Genomic DNA, 21537 nt, shown 5'->3' with positions numbered 1-21537 from the left:
TGTGCAAGAAAATATCCCCACACCATTACATCCCCACCAGCAGCCTGAACCGTTGAGCCAGGATGGATCTGTGCTTTCATGTTGTTTACACCAGATTCTGACCCTACCATCCAAATGCTGCAGCAGAAATCGAGACCCATTATTCCAGGCAACATTTTTCCAATTTTCTGTTGTCTAATTTTAGTGTGCGAATTGTAGCCGCAGTTTCCTGTTTGTAGCTGAGAGGAGTAGCACTCAATGTGGTCTTTTGTCGTTATAGCACTTCTACTTCAAGATTGAACATGTTGAACATTCAAAGATGATCTTCTGCACACCTTGGTTGTATAAAGTGGTTATTTGAGTTATTTTTGCCTTTCTATCAGCTCGAAGCAGTCTGGCCATTCTCCTCTGACCTCTGACATCAACAAAGTGTTCTCACCCAGCAAACTGCAGCTCACTGGATATTTGCTCCCTTTTGGAACATTCTCTGTAAACCCTAGAGATGGCTGTGTGGAAGAAGCCCAGTAGGTCAGCAGTTTCTGAACTACACAGACAAGCTGGGGCTTGTACAAGCAACCGTGCCACATTCAAAGTCACTTAAATCCCTTTTCTTTCCCACTCTGATGCACGCTTTGAACTTCAGCAGGTCATTTTGACCATGTCTGCACACCTAAAAGCATATTTGTGTTATAAAGTTGGTGAACAGACGTGTTTTTCTTTTTTGGATAAATACCTCTCAGCCTAAATGTTACCCTTATAGTGACTGTGTGGACACATATGGACAGGTGAAACACAAGGCAGTTCTAAATAAAGAGTTTTTACTACAGATTGATTTCTGGTACACAGCAAACAGTCCAAAAAATCTGGCAGAGACATTTTTAACATTTACAAAAACACAAGAAACAATTGTTGATTACCACTAGGAAAACATGAGGGAAATGGCTGGAACGCTAGACATAAAAGTCAGCACAGGGGAAAAGTAACACAGAGACTACAAACACAAGAAGAATAAGATGATAATTAGGTAATCACACAGGTGGGAAAAGGGCCCAGGAAGTTAAGTATCTGCAATTAGACCAAAGAGAAAAGTTGTTTCATGACAAAACATTGACAAAAAAGCAGAAACATGAAAGCGGACCTGTCACGGTCTGGCTGGCAGACCGTGGGGATGTGGGGAAGGAGGACCCAGGCGCGGTGCTCTATGTACAAACAGTGTTTATTTACAGAGTGAAAACAACGTAACAATAAATCCCCGTGTTCTCCCAGACTCCCGTGTCGTGTCTCCCGTGAATAGTCCGTGTGCTCTCTGCTCCCGTGTCAGCACCCCCCGGTGCTCGCTGCTCTCCGTGCCTTCCACGCTCTTCCTGCGGGAAACAATAGCGCAGCTGTCAGGACACTCAGAAATGGCAGGCATACACTTTCTGACTAAACTTAGACAGGGTGACTAACGTGGAGTCTCATGCAATGATCCCGCGTCGGTGGGAGCTCCAAGACTCTCCTAAGTAGCTCCCCCGACGAGCCCTGATCAGCGGCAGGTGTGTGGCTTCGGGTGTGGCCAGTCCTTCCGCAGGGCCACACCCCTCAGGCCTGCAGGTGGCTGAGCTCCATCCTCCAAGCATCCCCGCAGACATAAACACACACACTCACATCTACAATCATGGAGGAGAGCAGCAGCAATACCAAAATACATATAATAATAATAATAATATAATACATGACTGCTCAGGGATCCTGGGTCGCCCAGTCCCAGGACCCTGACAGGACCAGGAATGAAAAAAACCCAAATGTGTTCCTGATACATTTCAGCAAATTCAGTCTGTCGATTTAAAGTCTGATCAGCAATTTGTATTATTGCCTCCACTGTATTATACATTTTTTTTTATTGGCTGACACGGTCGCTTGTTACAATGAGCATGGCACTGTATACGTATCCATTAATGCTCACAAGTGCACAGAAGAATACGCTGCTCTTTGATTAAAACTAAAACTACAGTGCCTGATTTTTCAAATATTTGTGTCTTTGAGAATTGAGCTGGTCCTGCACATACAGTGTCCCACCTAATGGTGGTACTGACAGAATATTAAGACATTGTTTGTCTTGTCTTTGGATTTGTTGATCAGACTCACATGAATTATTAAGAGATATAACATGTATGTCAGGATATTTTACGCTAAAAATCACTGCAGTCTGAGGAGTTCTGGAAATTCTGGAATATGTGGGACTGGAAACTGACAGTTTTTTAAGGTGAGAAATGATTCACTGAGTAGTTGAATGGTGTTGGACAAGACTAAGTCAGGAGTCGTCAGTAATCACGTAAGGACTGCTTGTTGGAATTGCTTTTTTAACAAGTGTGGATGATTGTTTTGTCATCACGTGTCTGTCAAAGATAGATATATTTTCAATGTGCTGTGTTTTTCTTGGGTTAGATTGCTCCTGTTCTTGGAAATAGTGCTTTAACGCTGCATGTAGCCTTGATGGAAAAGTGCACATTCAATCGTCTGCTCTTTTCCACACACATTATACAGGCACAAATTAATGGTGATGGAGGGACTTAGTAATTGGATGCTGGGTCTGATTAACCAATAAAAAAGCATTTTGAAAAGCATTTTGGTGGAACTTTGATCAGTTTTTTTCTAGACAGACGATATTAGCTTCTTTTATGTGCTGCTGCTGGTTTACCCTTTATGCTGGGCTATAATTGCCTTTAATAGTATGAATGCAGTATAATTGTAGTGACATTTCCCATACTGACATCCCCTGTCATGAGACCAGTGAGTCAACTTGTTGATGAATACTGTATGTAAATGTGAATCCATCTGCTTTGCTTCTGCCGACAGAGAGATTTGTGTGCATTTTACCAAATGTATTGATATTTTCAGCTCCTGAAACCAAGCCGAGTTGAACCGGGGGTCAATCCACCAGTCCAATTTGTCGGTAAACGCAGACTCATTCCCCTCAGTGATTCCAGTCAATAATGTTTAACCTCATGTGGAAAACAAAGGCAGGGAGAGTAGTACTTACAGACTTGAGAGCCACATTCACCAAGTGTAGTCTCACATCAAAAGCAAGGAGCATGTGTCACAATCATCGGTTATGGTATTTATGCAGGCATGAAAGTTGCACATCGATAGCGTCAGCGTAGCAGAGCGGATAAGCCTACAGAGGAAAGCCTAAAGTGGATTTGGAGTAGAGGGGGAGGATATGAAGGAGCAGATAAGAGTTGAGGGCTTTTTTGGGGATCTGACACGTTGCAGTGTGAGGAGATATTGTCTGCCTTTTATTCATACAACCTAAACATCCAGGACTGCTGCACAGCTATTGTCAGTAAACACAAAGCAACAGCTCAGCCTGCACTCTGTTTAAATGCGCTGACAGAGAATTTGATGCAACTTTTAAACACAAGTCATTGTTTTTATTTGGCTGCCTTTTTCCCCACCGCCTCACACCACCTCAACTTTTCTTCTCGTAAATGTTTCTTCTCTGAACAATTCCAACTGCAGCTCGATCAGTGATATAGAAAAACAAGTACTGAACAGCATATTATCGGTGATTGCAGCTTGCAGGCACCAGCATTTGTTTATTAGCGCTAACAACATGGAGGACATTTTCCATCCTTCTTTCCCAATGACCCACTGATGACAGACTGCCTAAATCAAAGGGTGAATCTAGCAGCAGCATTAGAGTAGTGACACAGCATTAGATCCAGTAGCACAGCGCAAGACAAACGCGCCTGTGTCGGCTTTCCCTGGTAATTTTCAGTTAAAGTGTAAAGCTAACTGCTTAATGCTTTGACAGTAACTAACAAAGTAACTAAACCTTGTAACTCAACAGTTTAGCGCATGTTTTAATAAATGGTGATCAGAGGGGGACACACAGCTCTCACTGTCAGACATGCCTGGGCTTGAATTGTTGTTGTGTCCACTGCCTGGCATTGCTATATCATCTTGATTCGATACTTTTATATGACGTAAAAAACCTATACCAGTAGGACCATATGATATGGGACAGCCGCACTGAGATCATTAATTTAATGCTACTAAATATCTCTCAATTTCAGGACAAAAGATTTTGCCTTTTATCTCAGTGCACATATCTGACATCTGCACATTGCACTGGTACAGATTAAACCAGTAAATCCCCAAAACGAAAGCAGTGCATGACTGAGGTTGATTGTTTTCAGGTGTCTCTGGGGATTATATGAAAGCTACATTAAAATGCATGAAGTTATTACAGTATATTCTTCGAGTTACTAATCTAATACTAATTAGTACTTTAATAGTGCTTAAATAGTTCAAATAAATTCCACTACAACCATTTGACAACAAGCTACTCACCATGTGTTTTACTACATTAGCTTTAATTCTCATAATATTAATAACTTTAAAGCTCCTTTCATGTGTGTCAAGCACAGTTGTAGCATGTACAAAAAACACCGTCTATCTCTGCTTTAACATGTGACATTTTCATTATTACCCTCGGACGATCAGTGTAACACACAGAAGCAACTCTTCCAATTCCTCCCCGCACACCGCCTTCTCCGTGTCATAAGAAGAGACACACGTCAAATTCACTCTTAATTCTGCCTTAAATACAGTCCCCCAAATTAACTGCAGCTGACATTAGTGAATTAGTTTTGAGCCTTTCCAGTGCAGCCCATCTCCAGGACGACAGACGGAGGCTATTAAGAATTAATTAACAACCCTGCAATTAGTTTTCTGGTTTCAGTGTAAAAGGGATTCATTCTCATTCCAGACTGCAATCTCCTAAAGCTACATGTGTCACGGGGGTCACATAAGTAGCACGGCGGCTCTGTTTTGTTTTGTTTGTTTCATTGTCCACGAGGACTTTGTGGCAGGAGAACTTTATATCTGTTTCTGAGACCTTGAACTGTGAACCGCTGAACACATTCCTGTGTATGAAAGGAAAGGAAGGCACATGCAAAGAGACCCGGCTGCCTGGTGTTGTATCAGCACTGCCTGTACTGTCTCAAACTGCTGTATAAAATATGCCTCTGAATCAATGGTGCTCACTTCAGGACACTATAGCTTTTATCTGAACCTCCCGCAGGCAGTCAGCAGCAAGGTGGGGAGTAGACACCGGAGTGCATTCACTGCCTCGGGTTCTGTCTTGGCGTAATAAAGGAATATTTCATGTGTGACACTCACACAGCCTGTGGGCGTACATTATCTAAAGCAGACTTTGAGTTAGAAATAATTAACAAAAACATATTGCTTGTGCCTTCATTGAATTGCGTGTGCCGTCCACTCATCCTCATCCTCGCACAGCGCCTCAGCTAGGAATAATCCACTGCACATGCTAATCACTTGGCGATTGATTTGGCCCTTTTTGGTCCAACAATTTCTGTAAACCACCGAATTGATTTGAGAGAAATCAATTAACAGCTCAGGGTAGGTAAATATGAACAAAATTATGGATCGCTCTGTATATAGTATGACCATCTGAGCAAATTCTTGCTGCAGCTTGTGTGCCCGCGCCAAGATGCTCAGCGGGAGCGAATTCCGGTACGGTTCAAGTAGCCCCAGGTGAACTCTGATAACCAGGCAGTCTGCAGTGATAAAGTTATCTTAGATCCATCAAGAGGAAAATGCACTTAACCCTCTACATCCAGCCCTGCCATTTTATCAGCACCATAATGAAAATTGATAAAAGGGAGCTGTCTTATCATAATTCCACATACATAACAGCAGGGAATTGCTATTTTAGGAGGCTACAGGTGAAGGAGATGAGTGGAACAGAACAGGCAGGAAGAAAGAGTTGCCTCCCAGTTGCAGATCAGATGTTATCGATGGAGGAGCTAACGGTGATGCAAGTACAGGCCGTTTGTCGTAAGACATTCTTCATAACTGGCCAGATTGTCGCTGTCATTGCAGGGATGCTGGAGCTGAGCAGCGCCTGACTCAGCGAAATCCTTGGCCCTGCAGCCAGGACTTGCACAGAAATAAAATCCTGATAAGCATTAAAATGTGAGGGAGAAAAGGGGGCACGGGGAATTATTAGAGAGAGCGGGAGCGAGAGACCCACATGTGAATAGGAGATTATTACGGAGACAATGAGAAGACGAGAGGAGGAGAAAGGAGCTGCATGAACCCACTACATGCTGACGCCATTTGTTTGTGTCCCTGTGCATTTTATTAAGCCTCTAACATTAAACAGATTTAGCGGGAGCAGCCAAAGTCATGAAGTAATTATGCTTTAGAAAACGCTGTGATTAAAAGCGCTTGCTTAAACTATCAATCCACACTGTACTGCGTTTTCTTGTTTATTCCCAGAACATGCTGCTCTGAATTTACCCTCTAGATTCAGAGGAGGGATGGAAAAAAGAGAAAAATTCATAAAACATTTTAAAATGGAGATTTATCCATCAGGCTTGCATATAAAGTACACAATTTGCAAGCTCATTGATTTCCTGCATAAAGCATGTCCTTGAATTGATAGGTGTAATAAACATACGTTGAGGTCACTCAGAATCGTGGATTCTCTCAAATACCTGACTCAGTGCAGATAAAATGAATGTAAATGCGCTATAAGAAGGAGGATGAAAGAGGAGACTGTACGAGGGAGCGGTCGATCAGTGAAGACAAGCAACAGTATCTCTGCGGAGAGCACCGGAAATGTCTTCTCTGTTGGGATTCCTTCCTCCAGCTCACACTGCGCTGAGGGCTCTCTTAAGTGTCCAGATACCCCACAGAGGTGTTGATTAAGTCAAGCTGAAGGCCAAAGCCCGCTTGCAATCGAGAGCCCCCGGCTCACTCAGTGGGCTATCAGGTGACCCGTCTCCTGCTCATTCGTTTTCCAGTCAGATACTGATGCTGAGAGGAGCTATTAGAGCCAGCCCCAAAAAGCATTCTGCTGGGTGGTGATAACTGGCAGGTACCACGATGTGGAGAAGGAAGGGGGAGAGGGGTGAGGAAACGGCAGCACTGGGAGGCGGAGGAGGGTAAATGATCTCTGAAGGCCATCTTATTAATGGAGGCTTTTCATTACTAGCACTAATGCAAATGATTGGTGGGGCTAATGAGCTCGAAGGTCTGTGTGAATGAGGGCTCTGTGGAGCGGCAGTGTGTGATGATCATAGCGGGAGACAGAGGTGATGAGTTTTGAACATCGTATCTGTTCATGATGAACATTTTGCTTGTACAAGAACAGAAGGAATAGAGAAAGGAATGGATGAGTGAACTGATGGGTCGGTGAGTCAATTGTGCACAGACTCGATATGGCAGCCCGCTACAGGCAGGAGGGTACAAGATGAATGGTGAAGTAGAGGAGCGTATTTCACCGTCAGCGGATTGAAGTGAGGTAAGGCATGGAAAATGTCTTGATCGCCTTCTGTACGCTCTCGGTGTGTGTAAGCTCTCAGGAGACGGCGAGGCGCGACGCGTTCTTTGAAGGTGCGGCATCCCCTCGTCACATGTCACAAGGGTTGCATTATTTTACATTTAAAGTCTTTACCAAACATGATGCCTAGGAAAAAAACCCTACTTTTTAGTGTTTGCAGTACTGTGTTAAAAACACCCTTGGTGGCTGCTGTGAACCTGGCGTGTAGAGGGATTTAGCCCGATTTACAGCATGGCGTGTACAGGATCAGTTCTGGCTCAGGAGTGTCTCATCTGGTGTCTCTCGGGGGAGCTGTGGGGGAAGGACCAGAGGCCACTGATTGATGGTCAAGGACACTGAACCCCTCCCACACCCTCTGCTCAGAGGAGCCCATCTCTGAAGCCACGTCCACAGGGGGATTGGGATGTTGCCTGGCTGGCTGCCGTCCGTGTGCCGCTAGTGACAGGCTGTTTGGAGGATACAACCAACTCTGTGAATCCAATAAAAGACAAATGAATAGATTGGAGACTTCATCCAATACAAAAACATGCACGTTTGTTCGATTTGTCTTCCTTCATGTGCTTTATTGAATGTATAGAGTATAAAGCTCAAGGAAAGGAAGCCTAAAGTACCAGTGTGTGTTGGTTAAAGAGCTGAAAAGTAGTAGGGTCGGGTTAAACTTTTTGTTTCTGCATTTGTGCCTGTGTTGTAGGATGATGGGATTTCAGTTCATTCAAAGGCTCCATAGATTGCACAGGTGACTGATTAAAGCGTTGATATGAACTATAAAGGGACCAACAGCAAAGATAGCCCACGTTCCCGAATAGATCTTCACCTGTGTCTGCAAAGCCGCCCAATTACCTCACACTATGGATGTTTTTCATTATGCTATGTGAGAAAGGACGCACCTGTGTTTCTCCGAGCTCCTCCAGAAGCCTCCGAGCTCCTCGAGGTACATTTAAACGATTGAAAGGTCCTCGTGATGGCAGAGGGGGAATGAATTCAGGGTCATAGGAGAAGATAGGACGCGGGGAAGAATAGGTTAGCATAATGAAAAGCACCCTATTACTTAATAAACAATGGCATTCCAGCAAATTACAGTGCAGCGCAGCACTCGAGATAATACTCGATACAAAGCCTGCATTGAGTGCCACAGTTGCAGATTTCAGTATGATTCATTATCTGTGTCAACAGAGACTGAAGTTCAAAGCCTTAGCATTTGTTGTGCATATGATATGTGGGTGACAAAACTGCTGTCGATGGAGATTTGGGAGAGATAAGGGGTAGGGAAGGACGAGAGAGTGAGAGAGAGTGCTTCATACTCCAGCTCACTATTTACAGCTAATGGCTCCAGTCCAGAATCAGGGGAGAGTAGCAGGGATTGTTATTTTCATATGACTCTTGCTACAGCTGGAGAGGCTTTAGTTTTTCATTTCAATTCTGTTGCAAAACAGTAATTGAAGCATATCGCTTTCATCTCCACTTATCTCCTCTGCTCCTCTTCCCTTTGGAGCGCTGCTTGTCTTCCCTGCGTTTGCGCATCCTTGACACTATTGGTTTCTCTATGATATATTGTCTGGTATTCTGGTACTTCATTGTAGCTTGCTGCTGATGTACATGGCAATTAAATTCAAACCCCAAAGAGGTAGAGCTCAGTCAGCCCCCCCGCCCTCCTGCATCCGCTGCTGCCGTTTCAGCCTCACTTTCACCCCCCTTTCAATCACTGTCCTTTTTTTCTCTCCCCGCTTTCTCCTCCTTTAGTTCACCCTGCTTCTCCCCACATCGCTCTTTCTTCTGCACTGTCTGTCTCTATCTTTCTCCTTCCATTCCCTTCATGGTAATAAGCAGAGTAATAGTATTGCAGGCGGGTCCTGGTTGGGGACTTAATTAAAATGGCAAGTTACAACCCACACAGTCAAAACAATGGAGGCTTTTCGCAGTGACATGGGGAGATATTAAACAAGCCCAAAATCAAGCACAGAGAGGAGGCAGGGACCGGTAACTCTGACTATACCTCAACCTCACTTAACACTTCCCTTCCTGAAGTACTGAGAGGTTTATTGTTATGCTCTCAGCCCAGTAAACATTAGTCATTGCAGAGATCCACTAATTACTTCGTGAGCTCTTTGAACTGCTGCACGAAAAGCACTTGTGCACAAGATATTAATGTGATTACTGCAGTATTTACTGAGCCGTAAACTACACTGACTCTGATGAGATGAGAGACTGAAGAAGGCAAATAGTGACATCTGCCTATTCCCCCTCCCACCGCCGCTACCACTATACGCACACACATAAACACACACACGCAACACAAACAACACCCAGAATGATTTCGCTAGCATGGCTAGCACAATGCTGCGCGCTGAGGCGCAGGCAGCAGTGGGCCGGCTGAGCAGGACAGGAGCTGTTGCTATGGTTACCATTTCTCAGCTCGCTCTCGCAGCCCAGGAAAACTGTGTCATTATCCTGTACTTTGGATAGGAGGTGAGGGAGAAAGAGAGAGAGGACGGATACAAAGACAGAGAAAGAGGTGGAAAGGGGAGACAAAGAAAGAAAGGCGAGAAGGAGAAAGAAGAGGGAGGGTCTGCGGCTCACGCCGGCCAACCACAGACATAAACCGTATATCATCGCACATCAGACACATTAAAACTACTTACAGCAAAGGTGGAAAAACACTGATTGTCTTGTTACAGTAGAAGGTCCTTCTAGTGAACCTCAGGTCTTTGCAATTATGGGGATGTTACTTCGACACGTACCACCGACCTAAACGTTTTCTGCAGACTTCAACGACACCGGCCTCCCCCGGCTCATCTCTATAAATAGATTCTGCATATCTATTAACCAATCACATCTAGGCAAGCTTTGACTGCGCTAAGTAAAGAGCACGTATGAAAAGAAAAGGAGAGAAGGTATTTGCTGAAGTCATCAACTATCTTATTTTATCTGCATTCGTAAAGACAAAAGAAGACGATGGAATCCTGGCCTGGATATGCACCGCTTCCCCAGAAAAAGATCACAAGCTATTTAGTAATGGCTCGAGGAGAACAGCAAAAGGCTCCAGGCCAGCTCCCCACATCCCGGCCCGATCAGACATCTGTGGGTTGAATCTGATCTGCGAAGGCCCAAACCTGCACAGGACCCAAAGGATCTGGTGCCAATATCCCACTGCCGCCAGACACCACAGGACAACCCCCTGGGTCCCATGTCCATTCGCTGACAGGTCCAAGCTGTTTTGGCAGCCCGGGGTGTACCTTTACCATATTCACCGGGCGGTTTGAATGTTGTGGCGGATCGGTGTAATTGTGCACCTCTGTTCACTGTTTTTTTTCCCCTTTTTGTTCCCCTTTCCATCTGTCAGACAAGCTTATAGTTTTCACTCTAATAGGTAAACAACTTCAGCGCTGACAAATAATACCTGAAAATATCAGGTGATAACGGGGTGGCTTTTTCCCTTTCTCTCCATCACAACTCCTGTGAAAATTGTCAATAACAAGCTATTATGTCGGCAAGAAAAAAAAGATCAATCTCTGCATCATTGTATTTATTTTAACACACTAGCGTTCATGTAACACTCTAATGGCAACCATTGCAGGTTCTTATTGAATAAATGCATGGCCCTCACTACCCGGGGCTGAGATTCTTGCAGATCATGCATCTCTGACCTTTGAAACGCCACGAAAACGGCTCGATATGTTGGCGACGGAATCTGTGTTTCTGCGTGGTATGTCTGCGCGTTCGGTTTTGTCATCATTCACTTTGGGCTGTGTGTTTGTGAGGTCCACATCAGAGGAGTTACATTGTGAACTAATTACATGGCTGTGTAAAGAGGCACCCTGCTGATATGGGCTGTGCACCACATGATTTCCCCTGGTGCAGCAGAGCCTTCTTTGTGCAAGCATGCATGTGACCTGTACATGCAGGTTTATATATATATATGTGTGTGTGTGTGTGTGTGTGTGTGTGTGTGTGTGTGTGTGTGTGTGTGTGTGTGTGTGCAGATGGAGTGTTTGTTTTGTAACCTGTGAGGTGTGCTTTATTGAGCCAAAACCTAAGAGTGTGCCTGTGATGAGGAGGCAGAGTAGCCCTTTTCCAAATGAAAGGCTGCCCTCTTCCTCTTTGCCCGCCTGACGCAGCTCTCCGGAGAGACCTGTTCATATTACTGTGGCTGTCTGCTGTTCAGAGAAACACAAACAAGCCAAAACAAAGCCTCCTTCAATAGCAATGTTACAAAAGACCTTGTTCAGCCCTCAACTGTTCTCCACTGATGACTTTTTTGGGCCACTAATTTGAAAGAGGGAAAAGGGGGAATAAGTGTTTTGACACTCAACTAAAAATAGATGAGATGGAAGAAAGGTTTTTTTCTCTTTTTTCTGGACTCTGGTGCTGCTACTCCTGATTGAACTGTATGTCCGGTTAAAGTTGGATTTACTAAATGTTTTAGCTGTAGTGGTAGACAGAGTGCAGTATGTGCTGGTGCACCACTGTTTTCAAGTATTAAATGCTGTTAAAACCATAAGGTCCCAGTGGAGTTTTGTGCCAGTTTATTGGAGGAAATATTACATTTGGAAAGAGAAAACTGTAATCTGGCCGCACCTTTAGCGCATACACATTTAGAGCTGGCACACCTGAAATATCTGTCTGCTTTAATAAAAAAGCCAAATTTTATATATACATACACAAGATGCAGTCTGCAGTTGAATGCAGTCAAATCTGTTGCATTCTACATACACATAAATTCTCAACTACTTACATTCAGAGTCCAGCCACAGGTCCGAAGCACAAATTCAGACATTTCTCCACAAGTGTTGACATTGTTGCTGCAGGGGATTCAACTGCAAAGTGAGATAGGCAATGGGTACGCTCAAGTCATGTGACCTGTTGAAAAGAGACGGGTTGCGACCCACACAATCACCTTACAATGGAAAGGTGATTGCAACACCCTCACCTAGAATGTGAGGGTGTTGGCCGTTTAACATCTGGGAGACCAGCAGGTCAACATAACTACTTGCAATCAGTTGCCAAATGCGGAAAAATTGTTTTCTAGTTAATGTGACTGTATTAAAACATCACTAATGTCATTATTCCACCTGCACTTTTCCTGTGATGACAGGTCAGAATGTCTGCAGGGAGTCAGGGAGCTGTAGATGATGTCACAAAACCCTCTGGGTGTGTCCAGCCACCCGAGTGTTCAATAACACTAAGAGGAAAATAAAACAGCTGTCGATCAGGTCGTACACGCCCTCGTTCATTTCGGAGAAGTGATCTGATCAGACAGCATAACACACCAACACCTGTCTCGGTTGACTATTACTGCTTTAAGCCGCAATTATGGGCGACGCATTCGTCACCGCTCGCTGCATAACCATTTATGCCCGCTGCAGTCTGCTTCTAAATGACAGGTGTTGCAGCACAGGAAAAAAACTAGATTACAAAATAGAAGAATATAAAACAGAAAAAATGCGACCATGGTGGCGTTTTCAGCTCACTGTTGTCGAAGGTCTCATCTTCTATAAATGTTGCAGTGATCTCCCTCTGAGAACCTCCTCTGAGTTCAGCAGTAATGATGTCACTTCTGGATGTTACATTTAATACCTTATGAAGCCAGTGCGGTACAAAGAACTGGTAAAGTTCACACCAGTGGGTGAAAAACTTACTGGCTCATAGTGTTGTACTATAACAGTAGTAAATGTGTCAGGACAGTTTTGGATTCAACTCAGTTACATAATATGGCGTTAACATTTTACTCACTCTTGTCATTGATTGATTGATTTTGATGATTATTTTTCTTCATTTGCTGTTTTTAAATTTGCTCTACAAAGAAGTCGACTTTGTTTTATGTTTTTTGATCTGAGTTAACTTTCAGCCATTTGGGGCTTGATTTCTGGTTGTGTTGCTGATCAGTTAAATTACCAACAAGATAAGACACATCATCAAACTGGCCTTCAGCCCCACAAAGTGTGCTGTGATATCTTGAGATGCCCGACAGGATAGTCTCAGAGGTGTGCAACATGTAGTTGACCACATCACTTACTGACTTCCTTACAGAACACTAATCTCTGACCATCAACAGGCCCCCTCCCAGGGGCTCCCTCCCCAGGTCTGGAGGAAACTGAGAGCTGGTCTAAGGAAAGTCTTGGATGTCACCAACCATTTTACTGAGACTAATATCTTTTTGACTTGGACGATACCACCTCTTTCATCTGTGGGCTGTTTTTCCCATTAATGTTTTTTATTAATTAATTTAGAATTTTTTCTTAAGACCCTCCCAACAAATTCCTTCCACTTTAATTCCTTCATCTCATATAATTCATTATGTAACTATACTCAGATTTGTAGCCACTCATTTATTTAATGTAGTATGTATGCATGTCTATTGGTATATGTTTGTATGAATGCATTGGTGTGCAAATGCGTATGTAAAACTACTTATGTATGCATATGTTTATTAGTGTTTCTAATGTCTTTATCTTTTACAGCTTGTCCTGTTTTCCTTTATCTATTGTAAAAAAGGAAAATTACTAAAAGTCTTGTGAGTTCATGTGCGGTAATAATCTCTTCTGATAGCTTTACTACATTTAGTTGTTCATGAGATTATAATGCAGCCTTTTTACTAGTATCAGAGCTTAACTCTGTCTCACAAGCCAACTGGAATCAGTGGCAGCGGTACAGTAATTGCCATTTTTGCTGTGTCATTTGGACGCGCCACGCCAAGTTGACCGCGGGGTTTGAAAATGGTCAGTGCAGCGAGTGAAAGTGCAATCACAACTAATCAGAGCTTCTCTTGTTTCCTGCCCACAGCGCCCAACACTGCACCCTATGGGAGCACAGGAAGTGCGCACATCTCGCTGGCCTGCCGGTACCTGGTCATGGCTCTCTCCTCCTTCATCAGCGTGTACTAGCAGAGGCCAGCCCAGACACAATGACTGTCGAGAGCATTTATGAATCCTTTTTGACATTGCTGATGGCTGGAATCCAATCTGGTACAGTTTGTTGAGCTGTGGTGGGAAAATAATCAGCGTTACTTTTTGTGTGGGGAAATGTTTTTTTTTTCCTTTTTTTTAATCTTATTTTCTTATTTGGTGAAATTTCTGTAATGTAAATACTATGATGTTTTTTATTATTATTATTATTATTTCCTCTTTATTATTTTTTTTCCTTTTCTGATTGATTGACCAGCTTGTGAATCAGTACTCATCCCCAACCCCCACACCAATCAACAGCCCCACCCTCCCCCACCCCTCGAACCTTTCAAATGAGTTCCTTTCATGCATCTTGTCCCTGCGAGGCGATGGCGCAAAATTGACATCTTCACCCATTTTTGTACACGACTAAAAAAGAAGCAATTCCGCAAAGTCTCTCAGTACAAAGAATTACCATACCAATGTTGTATTGAATGTATTACCGGCTGTTGAACAAAGGAAAGACATTTAGATTCCTAACAATACAATTTTTGATCATGGAGTGCGCTCTGAAAAAAAAAAAACAGTTAAAAAACAACAAAAAACCAACAACAAAATAATAATAATAAAAAAAAAAGGCAGGGCGTTTTCAGGACCTGTATTACTCACGATTACTCAATAGATGGATGAACAGTGTTCAAGGTGTGTTTGCCGTATCCTGAAATGGGTCCTTCAGTTACTATGCCTGCCTAACCGCTTCAATCAGGCAGCCGTCAAAAGTAGCAAAATATACTGTATTGTATCTTTATATTTTAATATAGCGTAGGCTTTTGTTTTAAAGTGGGACCAGCTTTTCTCATTCGACCAAGAGCATTAACACAAACCATGACTTTGTACGCTATGAAAGGAGGAACATCGCCGCCCCCATGTTTACATTTTTCTTGAAAATAGAAATAAAAAAGTATATTCTCTGTTTTTTTCCTTCTGTTTTGTCTTGCTTTTTTTTCTTCAGCGAGTCAGTGTATGTGAAGAATATGACAAATTGTTGCAGTTAGGAAAAAGGCGAGGCCCAAGTTGAGTTTCTTTTTAGTTTGCGCTCCACCTCCAGTAGGTATCAGGGCAGAGCACTTTGTCTCTGAATTCGCTGCGTACCTACTGATCATCTTTGGCAGAAAACCCACAGCTCCGTACTGTAGGATCGGTTTTTTCGCCCCCAACTTTGGGTATGAAACTTGGATAATGGAGTCTGGGAAAGCACCGTTCTGCTGCACTGCATTTTATTACTCTCCTTTCCAGTGCAGAGAATTACATGCAGAAATATGCCCCACTTTCTTTTTTTCCCCTTCAAATAAAGAGTCAAAGCCATATTTGGCTAAGTGCATAATCTACAAAAAACCTACAATAATTGCACCTTTTGCAACTTTAACTTTTTTTCATGTTATTCATGATGAAGAGAAGATGCTCATTACCAAACAAACATGGCCTAAGGTGCTACCAGCCCTCTCCAAGATGATCAAGGTTAACAAAGAGATGATCAGTGTGCATCGGAGGTCATTTAGTACCATAGACATTAAATTACCCTCTTTTTGAAAGGACGCTTGGAGAAAATCTCAATATGACACAACTTATTTGTCATTTTGACGTATTATTGATGACTGAATGTTCATGAAGAATTAGCTGACTTATCTGTTAAATTAGGCATTATATCCAGTCAAATCCAACCGATGGCTCCTGCAGGTATTTTCAAATAAGTCAGTTGTACAAATGCAGTATTTCCGGTCCAAATAACGCGTTCGGATTTGGACCGAACAGTGGAGGGACTAACAGCATTCAAGTTCAGAGTATTTTAAGACAGCAAACTTGCAACTGCAAATCTATAGAAAAATAGCCATCGCAGTTAAAAGACTTAAAGCACAAACATTATTATTTGAACGTTTTGTGGTGATTTGTTTTGAGGTCTGCTGAGCTTTTCTGTTGTTTCCTTTTCCGTTTCTTTCTTTTATTGTTTGTACTAAAGTTGTTATCAGCTTGTTTTACAAATTATAAAAATACTGCACCATATGATCTTGTTTAAATGTTAAGGTATAATGAAAATGGGTCAGACGTATATTTATTCTCTTCCTTTATAAAAACAGTGTAAAAAAATACATTTGAAACATGTAAAACTGAATATGTGACATTTATTTGAATGAGGCACAGTATGGCATAGTTTATAATGTTGTCTGGTTCATTTAGATGCCATAACTGTTGTTGATTTAAGTACATTAAAAGAACAATGTTTGCAATCAAATTACCTACTTTTTGAAAGAGAGAGGGTGTGAACCAATATAACAGTATTATAGAACAGAGTCAATGTGTGTATATTTGGAGAAAATATGATACCTTTTGATCTTTAGAGCCAGTGTGTAGTCATAGTTTCACACACTTGCGTGTTTGACGATGTGCAGAGAGTATGGTTGTGCTGCATGTCAAAGTTAACCTGTGTTTTTGAGGTGGGCATTTTACAGATATTCATACTTTTTATGACTGGAAGCAGTTTTTTCCAAACGTTTGGTTCATAAACCTGGTCTAAAAAGACATACCTCTTACAGATTGCCAGGCTATGTTTGTTTGTGATTTCTTTCGATCGACTTTGCTGATAAACTAAAAACAACTGCTGTTCAGAGTCATGATGATTATTGTGGCACATTGGTGACAGTCTGGAGTTATGTTGGTTGCTTGTTAAGCAGTTAAAACCATGCTAGTATTCCATATGAAATGTAATGGATGTTGATTATTTTCAATAATGGTATTAACAAGTCCCTTTTATCAAATCAATATTATTTGCAATAAAAGTCTTCATGTTACAAGATAAAGCAACATCTGACTTAATGAGCACTCAAGAGGAGTTTTTCATTGTTACTTCATGATGTTTTGAGAGTAAAGGTAGCTGAGACAGCATCCTCACAGCGTACGCGGTCCCGTCACTACAACCTCACTGCACGTCATTTCCCCCATGTAGCAGATTTTTTCTTAAAGCGTTTGGCAAAACTACAAAATTAGCTTAAATGCTAAGTTGTAAAGAATTCGCCAAAAGCTCGTGTGGGTTGCACCAGTTTGTAAATTTGCTATGTTTGCATTTAAAGTCTTTCGTAGTAACAGACAAAGAATTGTCAATAAAAACCGGCATAGCCTTTGTTTTCCAATAGCATAGAAGTCTGTGGCAAAATGACCCAACTTCTCACTTGTTTTATGACCACAGTAAACTCGTCAGGTTATGGTCTCTGTCACTAGTTCTTCTTTGATGTATCGTGACTTTTATTTTATAAAGTACGGTCCCATTTATAGTAAACTAGATGGTTAAGCAATTTGTGTTCGGTAACTACGGTTTTGCAGTGTTATTGGGTTTGCAGTCAGAGTCACTCTTCGCCAATCAGGTTTCTAAACACCAACATGGCCACAGCTAAAATGACCAAGCAGTAGGTGTGCATCTTTTATTTACAGTTTCCACCATGATGTCACCCATCAGTCTGTGAAGTCCCAAAACGAGTGTTTTCGCCCTCTTGGCTGCAAAAAAAGAAAACGTGATGAGGAAGGGCAGGTCTGGCTGTGAAACCTTATACTTATTAGCTAATAACTTGTGATTGACAGCTTGTTAGCCAGTTTCAGACCACACCTCCATTTTGACACATAGTATGAGATAAAAGATTTACATCGCAAATGTAATTTTTTATTTTTTATTTTCCGCAACGAGTGACTGAGTCCACAAACTCAGCAAAAAAGTGTTTACAGAGGTCAAAACAGAAAGCCGTTTTCCTGTAGATGTCTATTGGACCAGATGTGTTTTTGCTACCACAGCCATCGCCATCTGGTGGCCTTCACATAGAATGCAGGTTTAAGGCACTTCTGCACTGGTTTCATTTTTCCAACACAAATGCTATGTCCATGGTTTATACCAGCGGTCCCCAACCCCCTGGCCATGGACCGGTACCGGTCCGTGAGTCGTTTGGTACCGGGCCGCGAGAGTTGAGGCTCAGGTGTGAAATGTCTGGTTTTCAGGGTTTTTATCGGTTTTCAGCGTTATTTTGTTATCGTTTTTATCGTTAACTCGGTTTTCCTGGGTCTTTTCACGTGTGTTATGTTTTTTTCGGTACCGGTACTAGTTTTATTTTGTTGTATTTATCCGCGACACCTTAAAGGCCGGTCCGTGAAAATATTGTCGGGCATAAACCGGTCCGTGGTGCAAAAAAGGTTGGGTACCGCTGATTTATACCATCCATGGTTTCACTGCATCCTAAATATTGTTTTCTCTTTAATATCTTATTTTAGTTTTTTTATGTACGCATTTTCGGATTGGGATGGGTCTGGATCAGGTGGCGGGTCACCTATCACTCAGAGGGTCAGTGGTTGGATCCCTAACTCCTCCAGTCCATGTGCCAAAGTATCCTTGGGCAAGATACAGAACTTCAAGTTGCCCCCAATGCATCTGTCAGAGTGTGAGTGTGGTTGTGAATGTTAAAAAGCACATGGGCACATAGAAAAGCACTGTATGAATGTGTATGTGTGGCTGGAGTAGGAAGCTCTTTCAGTGCAACCAAGTAGAAAGGTGTTATTTAAGTACCTGTTAATTTACAATATGTTCACATTGTATGTAGTTCTTCAACTTAAGAACTAGCTTTCATGATATTGTCCATTCTAGCTAAAAATTGGACTTCAAGCAGTTGGTGCGCCCAAATATGTGCTCTCAAATGAGTGAAGACTGATAAAACACAGTATGAGTGCACATAATCCAGCTCAATAGCAGTTTCTCATGTGATGCTATGATACAACCACTAGTCCCACGGAAATAATCATTGTTCTGGTTGGCAAGTAATTCTTGGGAGTTATTTGCTGTTGCTAGGTGAAATTGGTGGAAAGATTGTGCTGCACCAGATAAAAATCTCCTTAACTACCAACTACAGCTGACTAGCTGATCAGCAGTAAAACTTGAAAAAGTACAACATAAACTTAACAGAAAAAGCTAAGCTTCACTGCTACAGCCAGCAGTGACAGGTCTGTGTGACGTTGGCTTTAGCAGTCAGTTTCCCAGCAACTGCCATCAACCTCCAGCAACAACTCTCCAACCAACTGGGAAATACTAATTTCTTTTCCCCTCACAACCAGTGGTCCTCATTCGCTTGAGGCTACAATGTTACCATGATTATCACACACCCAAAATAGCAAGGAAGCTAATGCCAGGTGGTTAACAATCATGTGTCAGTTAAAGCTAATTTCTCTGTAGCTCGATAGCTAGCAAGTGACACTAAAACAGTCAATCTTCCTTAAAATGCTTTAAAAATCACACATATTTAAATCACTTTAATCTATCTTGATAAGTCAAAACAGAGTTGATGTTTGTTCTGTCACTCTGTGAAATTGTAGCTAACATCAGCTAACGTTACATTAGCCATTGCTAATGTTTAGATTTGTATACACCTCACCCCTAGCTTCCATTATCTGTCTGTTAATGCAAGTTAGTTTAATATTATTCTGTTTGTACATCTTATTATTTAGTGTATTTCTTCCCTTCTAAAAGTTTTTTTTTTAAGTTGCAGCTCAAATTAACAATCATTGTATCAATCATTGCAAATGTGCAGCATCATGCATATTTGATCCCCTCCCTTCCTGCCTCAATCACTGTACAAAGCCTCCTGAGCACAGATGGCCAGACTCCACAGCACGCAGGATTAACCACCTTTTGCGCTGCATTATCATCACTGACTGGCATGCACCGCTCAGTATACGTGATCTGGAGACATCAGCGGACATAAGTCACTGCTCATTCCATTCGATATGCACCTGTGCTACTTTATACCTTTTTGGAAATAGCACGGGGCTTTCTACAGGGTGGGCCATTTATATGGATACACCGTAATAAAATAGGAATGGTTGGTGATATTAAAGTCCTGTTTGTGGCACATTAGTATATGTGAGGGGGCAAACTCCTCAAGATGGGTGGTGACCATGGTGGCCATTTAGAAGTCGGCCATCTTGGATACAACTTTTGTTTTTTCAATAGGGAGAGGGCCATGTGACACATCAAACTTATTGGTAATGTCACAAGAGAAACAATGGTGTGCTTGGTTTTAACGCAACTTTATTCTTTCATGAGTTATTTACAAGTTTCTCTTTGTTCACAGCCATTGACATGTTGAAGAGGTTAACACGTGAGGAGCGGATCGAAATTGTGTTGATATTTGGTGAACGCAGTAACTGGGTCATTGCAGCAGGTTTCAATGCAAGACACCCTACGAGACCACCCATCTCCCATGCTACAGTTAGCAAACTGCTTGCTAAGTTTCGTGAAACTGGTTCAGTGTTGGATTTGCCAAAATGTGGACGCAAGAAAACTGTCACTAATGAAGAAACATCAGTGGCTGTCCTAGCTTCATTCAGCAAGAGCCCACAGTGTAGAACTCCCCGCATGTCACTGGAGAGTGGCATTAGTCGAACATCCCTTGGATGGATCCCTCCAAGACTGTTGGACCAACAAAAGTGATGGTTTGGTGTGGTATATGGGGTACAACGATAGTGGGTCCATTCTTCATCAATGGAAACCTCAAGGCCACTGGATATTTGAAATCGCTACATGATGATGTGTTTCCCTCTTTATGCACTGAAGCTGGCACGTTCCCTGAGTTTTTCCAGCAAGATGGTGCACCACCACATTATGGGTGCCAGGTCCGAGCATTCCTAGATGAACAGTTTCCTGGAAAGTGGATTGGTCGTCGTGGGCCAGTTGAATGGCCCCCAAGGTCTCCCGATCTGACCCCCTTAGACTTTTATCTTTGGGGTCATCTGAAGACAACTGTCTATGGTGTGAAGATACGAGATGTGCAGCACCTGAAACTACGGCTACTGGATGCCTGTGCTGGCATTTCTCCTGTGGTGTTGCTATCAGTGTGTGAAGAGTGGGAGAAGAGGGTTGCATTGACAATCCAACACAATGGGCAGCACATTGAACACATTTTATAAATGGTCAGAAACTTGTAAATAACTCATGAAAGAATAAAGTTACGTTGAAACCAAGCACACCATTGTTTTTCTTGTGACATTACCAATAAGTTTGATGTGTCACATGGCCCTCTTCCTATTGAAAAAACGAAAGTTGTATCCAAGATGGCCGACTTCTAAATGGCCACCATGGTCACCACCCATCTTGAGGAGTTTGCCCCCTCACATATACTAATGTGCCACAAACAGGACTTTAATATCACCAACCATTCCCATGTTATTACGGTGTATCCATATAAATGGCCCACCCTGTAGTATTGTATGACCCGAATACACTCTTGACTAAAA

General features: G+C 42.4%; 1 protein-coding gene across 3 annotated transcripts in view; it reads left to right on the top strand.

The window, feature by feature from the left end:
- negr1 (neuronal growth regulator 1) overlaps positions 1 to 20100 on the top strand; it is a 177525-nt gene extending 157425 nt beyond the window's left edge. For 2 of the 3 annotated variants that reach the window (XM_086263406.1, XM_086263407.1), the window contains one exon: positions 14117 to 20100. In XM_086263406.1, coding sequence (XP_086119532.1) covers positions 14117 to 14217 — 101 coding nt within the window. In that variant the 3' untranslated portion in view covers positions 14218 to 20100. Of the gene's footprint in view, positions 1 to 5871; positions 6228 to 14116 lie in introns of those variants that run through there. The other variant, XM_086263408.1, reaches the window with a different exon arrangement.
- The last annotated feature ends 1437 nt before the right edge of the window (positions 20101 to 21537 follow it).

This window comes from Aulonocara sp. 'chitande type north' Nkhata Bay, linkage group LG15, assembly GCF_057382095.1.
Source record: "Aulonocara sp. 'chitande type north' Nkhata Bay isolate Kocher_YH1m ecotype deep benthic linkage group LG15, A_spYH_male_GT1.1, whole genome shotgun sequence".
NCBI classification, from domain to species: Eukaryota; Metazoa; Chordata; class Actinopteri; order Cichliformes; family Cichlidae; genus Aulonocara; species Aulonocara sp. 'chitande type north' Nkhata Bay.
The sequence above is the reverse complement of the archived record's forward strand: the minus strand, read 5'-3'. Positions and strand labels throughout refer to the sequence as shown.